Source organism: Neopsephotus bourkii, unplaced genomic scaffold (assembly GCF_033783945.1).
Source record: "Neopsephotus bourkii isolate Nb327-2 ecotype Australia unplaced genomic scaffold, CSIRO-AGI_Nbou_v1 NB_1624, whole genome shotgun sequence".
NCBI classification, from domain to species: Eukaryota; Metazoa; Chordata; class Aves; order Psittaciformes; family Psittacidae; genus Neopsephotus; species Neopsephotus bourkii.
In genome coordinates, this window is record NW_026902099.1 from 7,890,624 (window position 1) to 7,901,135 (window position 10,512).

General features: G+C 40.5%; 1 protein-coding gene across 4 annotated transcripts in view; it reads right to left on the bottom strand.

The window, feature by feature from the left end:
- CPED1 (cadherin like and PC-esterase domain containing 1) overlaps window positions 1-9,192 on the bottom strand; it is a 154,519-nt gene extending 145,327 nt beyond the window's left edge. The window contains exons 1-2 of one of the 4 annotated variants that reach the window (XR_009728396.1): window positions 8,879-9,192; window positions 7,945-8,405 (exon numbers count right to left, since the gene is read on the bottom strand). Coding sequence is in view for 3 of the 4 variants with exons in the window: in XM_061373017.1 (XP_061229001.1) it covers window positions 7,945-8,196 (252 nt within the window). In the remaining variant the exon portion in view is untranslated. The other 3 variants (XM_061373017.1, XM_061373014.1, XM_061373016.1) reach the window with 3 other exon arrangements.
- Between the last annotated feature and the right edge of the window lie 1,320 nt (window positions 9,193-10,512).

Sequence of the window (10,512 nt, forward strand, 5' to 3'; positions counted from 1 at the left end):
CCCACCACCCAGGCGCTGGCCCCGAGGTGCTTTTATCCACAGCTTCCCCAAAAGCCCCGAAGGGATCTCTAGGACACTGGGACAACTCAGGGTCCTAAATTTAACAGCTTGACCTGATGTCTAATCTGGTACTCTTAAATAATATGAAGTAGCTCAACACCTTTTACGGTGCTTGTTTGAGATCCATGCATAGTATTGCCAAATTTATTTCCTCTGCCCTTTCAGAGCTATTTGCAGCCCAGGTTACAAGATGCAACGTGTCCTGTTTTCTTGCCAAGCGAATGCACTGTAATACCTTACATTTTCTTCTAAACTACCCATTAGCTACATAGAAGTTAAAATAATTCTGCCCAACTGCATGCTTATAGCAAGTGATTCCATATATTTTTCCAAAGCTCTCTATAAAATGCCTTACATCACTGGCCATGCTGATCTAGTTACTACTGGATGTTTTTCAGAATTTCCAGTGTTATAGCAATGGCAGTCATGTTTATACGCTTAAAGAGTCTTCTGGTTTTTATAAAATGTTTCTCAATCATAAAAGTGCAGTCTGGGCAGAGAGCTGGTATAAAAGAAGCAGAGTGCAGTAGATGAAAATAAGCTGGTCACATATTTCCATGTTTTATGGTTCTGACTTATATGGCATTCCTGCAACTTTAATGGGCAGCAGGCTTAAACCAAAAAACTGACTCCTTAAAATTTTGAATATTAGAGAATAATTGTTGAATGGTCAAATGTTTTCATATCCCAATAATTTTTTAGCTCTTCCCCAGTTTTCCCAGGCTATTTGTTAGCAGGTCAGTTTATTACAGATTCAATACACCTTATGCGAAAGGGATCAGTAAAGAACATCTGTGGCCCATGTCTTACCTAGAGAATAGTATGGCTGTCTCCACAAACATTAATGAGGCTTTACAGCAAAGCTGAGATTTCCCATATGATTTAGGATGAGGCCTATGTCAGTTTTGACATGACATACCTGCTTTTACAGCTTGAAAACCACTGCACTTAGCTGAGGTTGCTGAGTCACTGACCTCATTTTAGTGCAACAGGCTGTTACACAGATGACCCACAGCTTAACAACTGGTCTAAACAAACCACAATGGGCAGAAGAGTGATAAAAATGCATAAAAATGAATTCTATTATTTTGTTTTCAGTTTATGAAAGAACATGAAAAACACAAAAGAGAACAAATTTAGCTCCATAAAATTTTTTATGAATTAAAATATGTATCAAATCAAACTTCTGTTCCTCTGAGATCTTAACAAATGAGATAAACAGTTGGGTTTACATAATATGAATGCTCAAGAATTACGTAACCATCCTTGTCTGACTGAAAATAGACTTCTGTTATCTAAGTTGAAATTCTTAGTTCTGTCTGCCTGCAAGTTCCACATAGCTGCAAAGTTCTCTGCTAAAGAGAAAATGTTTTGACATTTTCCTTGAAACTCCATTTTATTTTACTGAAGTCATGAATATATAAAGTTCTAATTGATTGGTTTAGTCTCTGAAGCTTTCCTCTATTGTACAGAATTTCTGGGTTGTTAAAAGTCCAAAATGTTGTCAGTAACCGAATCTTATATTATTACTGTTGCTGGTTTGGCCAAGAAGAAAATAGCAAAGATATTTCGAGTTGAGGAGAGAAAAACAGTTCCTTGGCTTTTTTTTTTTTTTTTTTCAGATTCCAAGAAGACTGCATAATTCCATAAATATTGATGCATTGTCTCTGCCTGGCAAGGAAACAAATATACAGTTTGAACTGTTGCCATAGAATTTCATTGACCATCACTTCAACTGCAGAAACAAAATTCTTGTTCCTAACATAATGGCCCAACTCCTGTCTGCCTAAGCTTCTCTCAGGAAAGAACTACAAAACTATGAATCATCTTTTCAGCCACCCAGTTCTGGTGGCATTAGTCCCTGTGCTGATTACAGGCAGCCACTCTTTTACTCCAAGCTATCCAAGACTGTCAGAGTCTTGTCCAACTGCTTCAAAAGACTGCAGTTTATTTTAAGCCCACTGGTTTCTGCAGGTACTGGGCTGCTGCAAAACAGAGAGAGGAGACACTGTGCAAACCAAAAGGCCTTTGCATGAAATGGGAGTGAAATAGCAATTCCCTGAAAGAGAACCAGCCTTATATAAACAACTTTGGCACTACCAGCAATGTTCACAGGCAGCAAACTGTCTAATTCCCATTTAGCCAGCAGAGGAAGCATGGACCTACCTTCACTGCCAAATACCACCTAGCATAACAACATTACAGAAAATCCGCGAGTGGGACTCCTAGAAACTACTGCACTGATATTAAACAGCATTAATAAAATAAAAAATAAAAACTTAGCATGTGGTTCTAATGCCTGAAGTCATTCATCTGCAGGACTGAGCAGGCCTTCATTAATTCCAAATGTGACTTTTAAGTTCTTTTTCATGTTTGCATAAAAGTTCATAGAAATAGTAAGTTGTTCATACTACCGTTATATTTGAAGTGCACATAGCTCATGTATCAAGAAGCAACAGAGAAGTTTATTTCCTGTTTCACTTTCAGGAGGATATTTAAATGTGTTGGCTTTATGTTCTGTTAGATTTCCTAATCATAAAGAACTGGGTTGTAGAATTAAATGGTTGGAATGTAATTCTGCTTCCAACTGTTTGCTGAATAATACAGAGCAAGCAACTAGATTATTGGCACTACTCTGATGGCTGGTTTCTGATGTCTTCATAAATCCAAGAGCAAAACTAGAGTTATTTGCATAGACATCACCAGCAGTCTGAGCTGGAAGTACAGAGCTATTTTATCAAAATGCCTTTGCTTTATGATTGCATGCAGTTCATGGTACCAACTGCCTTGTCTTGAGAACAGACAATGAGCCAATCCTACCATCTTATCAAAACAGACACTTCTGAGGAAAGGGCTCCAATGAAGTGCATGAGTGAGATTCTGCCTTCATTTCCCATTTGCTGCCAATGCATCCTTCTCAAAGTTCCCTTCCTGCAAAAAGTCTCCACCCTGTCCCTCTTTCCTGACTGCTACCACAATAACCTTGCCCTTATCACCAAAACATCTTTAGCTATCTGCTTCATAAAAATAGCTGTTTCCTTAGAGCCTTTTGCATTTTACATTGAAAAGTAAGGAAAAAAATGTCTTGCTTTTGTAGGGTTTCATTCCAAGGAAACTAGTTGCTGATACCATACCATCTGACAATTGCTTTCCATTAGCAAAGGATTCATACTATCAAAGTTCTTTGTCTTGTAAGAAAAGAGTTCTCATTCCCCTACTGTATTCTATAAAATAAATAATCTTTAAAGATTTAATTTACTTTAAAAATGTACCAGACTTTATTATGCATGAAGTACTCTTTTCTATTCAGAGCTCTCACCACACTGCATTTCTGCATAATAGCAAAAATCACCCTTTGTCATTCTATCATCCAGCTTCATTTCTCCTTTTTCACATATTTACATTTCAAAAGTTCCCATTAGCTTTGTCTTCTTTTCTTTCCATTTCCATTCCCATCTCCCTTTCGCTTCCCCTGCACAAGTCCATCCCCCTCTGTGCACAATCTCTTCTGTGCCTTCTGAGGATACTATTACTTGCAGTCATAGCTCCCTACTCTGCCTCCCACACCACCTCCTTTCCCCATGCCTTCTTCCATGACAGCCCTCTCCTGCCCCCTTCATTCCCTGCTTCTACTGACTGAAGCAGGTATATTTCATCCCCCCCAAAAAAAAATCAAAGAAAAAAACTCCAGACATATATGTTTAGAGGGTGAAGTTAATCAGATTTTGTTTAAATGTCTGCATACAAGTCATGATGAATTTAGCATTAGAGGCGGTTATTTCTACTGACTATGAAGTCCAGCTTTCTGGGTCTGACAAGATACAGTGGAGCACTCTAGTAAAGAGAGGATAATTCCACTCTGGATGGTCAGCGGTCTAATGGCCTAGTAACAATTTCTCATCTTTTTAGTAACTTCCCTCCCAGTTTACAAAATATAGGTACCTGGGCCTGTAACCTGTGCATGATGTTTAGCTGCATTTTCCTCCACATCTTGTTTAGGACTAAAGCATGATGTTTCTCCCTCTCTTTTTCTTCTTTTCCTTTTTCTACATAGCATATCTGAGATAACGGCCACATCAAGCTGTCATTATCTTCCATCTTCCATACTGTCCGCTCCCAGTAAATGGTATCCTATCCTATTTGTTCAGAAGGAAGCCATAAAAAACCTTTTCACATTTTTCCTGTGTGCTCACCTCATTATAGCTCCTCTTGAGATGTATCTTTTATACCAAACATAAGTGGCATGTTGAGGGTCTTGAAAGTGAAGATTGCTTTCTTTCACCATACCTGTGACATTTTATGTATGAAGATGCCAGCCTCACCTACCAATTAAATTCTTGTATAATCATCTGCATGTCCTGTTTATTTTCCTTTTCTCAGTGGCCTTAGTCAGGGGATGTGAAGCAAGGCCCTTTTGAGTATCCATGGTATAATCTTTCTTAGGACCCACCTTAAAATTTAAAAGTCTGATTTTTTTTTATACGTTGCCTATGGTTAGAAAGCTAGTATGCTGAAACAGTGCCTACCATATGAGCAATACTGTCTTATTTCTTCCTCCCCATAGCAGAGTCCTACGTCTACCTGGGCAAAATGCACTGCTGGGCAGAGACATCTAAGCTGGCTCTGGCTGAATTAATTCAGAGAGTGGAAACACAGTGTAACCAGCTAATTTACTCCTCAGAGCTGGCTGAGAAGCAGAGCTAGATTACTTGAATGGAATGTTTTTACATCTGGCTGGTACCAAAAGTATTTTTGGCACAATACCCTGCTAGGCAAACCTACACACAAGGCTTTCAAGGAGCTTTTTTTGTTGACACCTATTTCACCTATTTCAATTTGATGCACCAGCTTTTCTGCTCACTATATGTGTTTGCAAATATTTCATCATACAGGAGGTGAGTGTGCCTGGCTGAACCTGAAGGCAGCCTGCTGCTGGATGAGATATCACCTTTTAATGCCTTTAATGTCAGAGATTCAAAAATAAGCCTTCTATTTTTCATGCTACAGGTGTTATTATTTCATTTTATATTAGAAAATGTTGACCTCTGTTGACATGAAAACAAGTCTACAGGACTGGCTTTCCAGTACCTTTTAAAACTCCTGTAATGTGTGGTACCTGAGAGAAGTACTATGAGCTGTCAGGTTTTCCAGGCTATGAATGAAATCTGCAATTTTTGCAATTTAAAAAAGACAGTTTGCAATGGCTCCATCCCAGGGCATCTTGGATGTAGTTAAAGACACACAGACCAAATTGGTAATTTCCAGCCCCATACTTTTTCCACATTTGTCTGGAACTTTCCTTACTGAAATGAGACGAATTTTGAGATCAGAGATGCAATGGCAGAGCTGTACTTTTCCTCAGATCTCTCCCTCTGCTTCCCCAATGGCTCATAAAAGCTGCTATAGAGAAAATATCAGACTTTGGAAGGGGATTTTGCTCATGCAATAACAATCATAACCAAAGTCTCGCAGCATGCTCAACACAATACTGATTGTTTCTCTGAAGGAAGTAAGAATTAAACCTGCCCCTACCCAGTCAGAAGAGATTCTGTAGTGTGACAGATGCTGTGGCTCAGAACCCAGAAACGCCGAGGGTTATCTAAAGAATATTATCTCCAGCAGGGTCTTCTTTTCCTTAAAATGTATTCATGAACTTTGATTTCAGAAGACCCACTGCAGTGCTTGCTTTAAGTCACTGTTTAACTGCACAATAGATTTTTTTGTTAAAACAAATTTGCTTGCTGGTCTATTTACAGAACAAGTAGTTATTTAAAATGTGAATAATTTGGACCATATTTAAAAGTATTTTTCCAGGTTCATACACAAAGATTTAAACCAGAGCTTTAATGAAAACTGGTTTTCCAAACTAGCTACTGTGGCTGGGCACATGGCAGTAAAATAAAACGGTGTAAAGTTTCAACCATGACATCTGTCTTAGATGTTATCGGGTACCCAATACAGTCAAGCAAGGTAACAACAGTTCGGCTATTTGAATGAGCAGTGGACTAAAACACACAGCTCAAGAGCACACTTTCAAAGCAAAGTAGTGGGGATTGTTGGCGATACTTGTCTTTTCTGTCCCCTGAGACTACTGTTCAGCCCACACAACCAGCAGAGTATCCTCTGGAAACTTAGAGGAACGTCCCAACATGTGCAAGACATTTTGTACATCATGCTCTAGGGGAAACTTTCAAGACAAACAAGGAGCCAGCTATGGGTGGTCTTCAGAACTTGAAGAAGAATGTGTTAGAGCAGCACAGCCCTGGAAAATGTACCTATAAAGGGTTAACATGTGCATTGACATCTGTACTATAGGTTCAGCATGTGCGTGTGATAGTCACATCCAACCATGTATGCTGGAGGGCAGAGAGTACTGCATGTTGTAAAAACAGGAGTTTCCTTCTCATTTCAAACAGACAGCATGCCAAGTTCTATGTTAATCCATATTTTTTCTCATGAAAAGTGGGAAGGAAGAAATTACAAATACTTTCAGCCAAACAGCACACTTGCTATTATTTCACCAGTTCTTACAGTCTTTAGGTAGCCCAAGGAAAGATGTGAAATGTTCTTTGCTGTTACAATAGCAACAAGTAAAAAGAAATGTGCTCTATGTGTCAAAAGCTGTAACACAATAGGACCTGCATCTGTCAGCTGTGCTTACTGCCCTTTATATTGAAATTCTTCATGTCACATTGTTGAACAAATCCAAATCTTGGTACCTAGTGCACTAAAAGGTCATTAAAAAGTAAAATTATGACAAATGCAGCATTGAGTAGATTTCTGCAACTCTAAGATAAATCTCTCTGACCTTTGCTAGAAAAAATAATCAAATTTTTTAAATTTAAGGTTAAAAAGTTCATGCCATAGTTATTTCACATATCTCTTTTTGACTTTGCAGAAGATGCACTTTACAACCGGTCTCCTAAAATCAATATTACTGACTTTCCAGACTGTGAACCCTGCCTTATCAAAGAAGCAGTCTTCTAATATATTTTTAAATTTTAACTGCTTTGTGTGGATGCTGTCCATAACCTGTGAAGTTATCAGATTAATGTTTACAGTCCTCATACAGTTGTATATAAAATGACAGTATAATGATAATTTCACAGTGTGCTATCTGCTGCACTATTAGCAGCTCCTTACAGGATTGAAGAAAACCTGAAACATTTGTGCTAGTGCTGATCACAGATTCCAGAGTAAAAATAACTACCTCAGTCTGGACCATTTAACAAACCACATTTTCCAACTAAAATAACAGTGTCTGCATTTGTTGGCTTTTAACACCCATTCTAGGAACCCTGTATAAAATAAACATGAGGTCAGGTAACCTAAGGACGAAGTTAAATTTGTGGGACAAAGATTCCAAAGTAAATAGTGAGATTTGAAAATGTGAAAAGTGTTTTTTCTACTTCTCAAGTGCAGCTTCTCTGCAGAATCCCAGGAAAGTTCAAAACAGACCAGGAGATAACTTTAACACAGGGCAGCTGCAGTCCTGGTGCTAACTACCAGCCCCAGTCACTCTCATGAAACCCCACTGGCTCCTGATTTATGTGCCTTGCACTTTAAAGCCTCTGAACCAATACCTAAAGCCAAAATAAAATACGGTCCGTGCAGCAAACTGCAATCCCCCTAGAGTCACAAAGCAATGCCATGTTTCAGTAGAAGATTTCAAGATTCCTGTGTTAATAACACCACACCGAGGAGCTGGTAATAGCGATGTGCTTGTACATATGCTGCTGTCATTATATCACCCATTTGTTTGTATACAGATCTCAGACTTCCAAGCTTAGGCTAATTTTAGATGATGGACTCAGATGATCCTGCCAGACTCGCTATCCATCGCTTTGCTAATTATTGCTCAGCACTATGCTCCAGCTGACTTACCTTTTTCACTGTCTGTGAGTTACTGCTAGGGAGGAAGCAGTAAATGTTCCTTGGGGAGACCTCCTTGTATCTTCCCCGCTGTGATTTGGTCAGTTTGTTGGGTGCAATCCCATTAACAACTGTTGAAAGGATGCTGCTGGTCATGAGAGGAGACAGGGTCTGGCAGAACAGACAGATGGCCACCACTAAGGCCAGAAGGAAGGGACGAGGGCGACAAAGCCTGCGGCACCTGGGGACTTGCCCACAAACCATGGCCTCTTCACTGTCCTCACTTCACCCTTTGCCACATTGCAGATGCAGTCCAAGTAGCTGTGACTTGTCAAAGGCAGAGTTTACCCAAACCTAGCAAGAGTCCTGTTCATTTCTGCTGCTGAGCGCTTTCGTGGTGCCTGGCAAGAAGTTACAGGTTCCAGAGGAGAAGAGACTCAGGAAATTCTGTCCCATGGGGGTACGGGAGCAATCTGTGAAAAAACAAGAAGTCAGCAGCAGCGAACAGCAGCGTGCCATGGGGTGCTCTGCAAGGAGCCACAGCCAGCTCTTCCACACCGCGCTGTCAGGAGAACAGACCTGCTGGCAGACAGGTGAGGAGCAGGAATCTTCACCCACATTGCAGGAGGAACTACGCAGCCACACGATAGCATCCAAGAAAGCAAGAGGTTAAAGCTAAACACATCCTGTCCACAGCTGAAAAGAGTATGAGAGTGTACCAACTTTGTGAACAATCGTTTGCTGGTTTTTTTCTCTCTTGCATTCTCAATTCCCACTTTGTTTTTACGGTTTCCTTCATTCCAGTCCTTTTAAATTGCCTCCTTCCTGTCAGCATGCACCGCTTTCTCTCTAAAAGTGATCATTTATCTGAAAACTGACAGACTATGAAGATTTTTGTTTGCATTTATTCTGTCCAGATTGCAAGTTCAAAGTTACGTTTACTTACTCGGTTCTTATCCTGTTGGAACTTTTCCGTTCTCCTCTAATGGGCTGCTGATTAAAACCACTTGGAACAACCCTGGCTCATGATCCCAGCTCGTCTCGCACACTCAGAAGGCAGGCACACGCACATACACACGCCATCTGAAGCCAGTTGGACCACAGATTTCATATAAATAAAGGCTGGACTGCTCAGAGGGTGGGGCTAAACTAGCTCTGCTCCAAGCAGGCACGGGGTTTGGAGACACAGCCTGGGATCTGGATGGGGAACAAGAGGTGTCCTTGCTCACACCGCATGCCTCCAAGACACCATCACTGCAATTTTTAGAAATCTGCTGTTACAGCAATCATTCTAATTAAAACAATATTAATTTTCTGGCTGCAGCCAGCAGAAATCTGAGCAGCACCTGCAATATTGTCATCCGGATGATCAGAAATGTTGTAAAAGGAAGCAGATTTAATTGGACATAAGCGTCACTAACAAAGCAGTTGTCAGTAATTTTCCACAGTAGATGTAATAGCTTGTAGCAGTGCATAAATAAAACTTCTTACTGATGTCAAAGAGGGAAAGAAAGGAGGGCAGACAAAAATACTCCAGTGTACGCACTTAGTATCTAAGCCACAGAAGGTCTTAGTTACTACTTCCCCCTGCTGACACAGGACAGGGACGAGATGGATGGGAACAGTTGACAAACTCTGTTATCTTCATAGACCAAAGTTTCTCATATAATCCAGTTCCTTAGCCAGAAATATCTGTATACAAGTTGTCTATTTTATCCTCCATCCTTAGTTATTTTTGCAAAGAAAGAGTCCTTCTTACATTGCCTTATATGAAAGAAATGAGCGTTGTTATGATAACTTTGAGGCAATTTACACAATTTGACAGCAGCAGCAGCAGCATTAGCAAGTTAGAGGCATATATACAGGAATGAAAATTATAGATTTGTTTGAAGTGTTCGTGTTTATTCAGCATTCAGATCCTTTGGGGTTTTTTTCCCCCATCTAAACCCATTAATTTGTACACATACAGAAAAATGCCACAGAATTGATCCAACACCTTGCACAGAACCTCAGCTGTCTCATGCACTGCATTTTAGTTTTCTGTCTAGGGCTGCTGTTGTCTAAATGAGACTCCCTGGTTATCCTGAGCAAGAAAAGAGCACAACACTTGCCTGCACCCTCCTGTGATAGATGCTTGCCATCCACAAAGAAGCTCCCATCTCTGTTTCCCGAAGACATGTTGCTCATGCTCTTTCCTTGCCATCACACCAACATCCTCAGGCCCTGCTCCAGCCAGCCTGTGCTGCAAAGCCTCTGGCAAGCCATTAAACCTGGCTAGTGGACATCAGGAAACCATGGGTTCCCTGCAGCTGGCTTTGGAGTAGGTCTCTGCATACAGTGGAGAGAGTACACAGGGAGCTGGTGTGTTCAAGGGAGGATTGCAAAGATAATACATCCAGTTGGAGAGCCACAGTAACCCCATCAGCAGAGGAGGGACCATAGCAGAGCGTCTTTATTGTTTGAAAATATTGTCCTGTGGTTTTTGGCATGCCGTATTTCTGGGCCCACAACCACCAGCTGTATGGGTGGCAGTTCCATGGTTGTCAAATTCTCGCAGATTCGTAGTGGGAGGATTTTAGT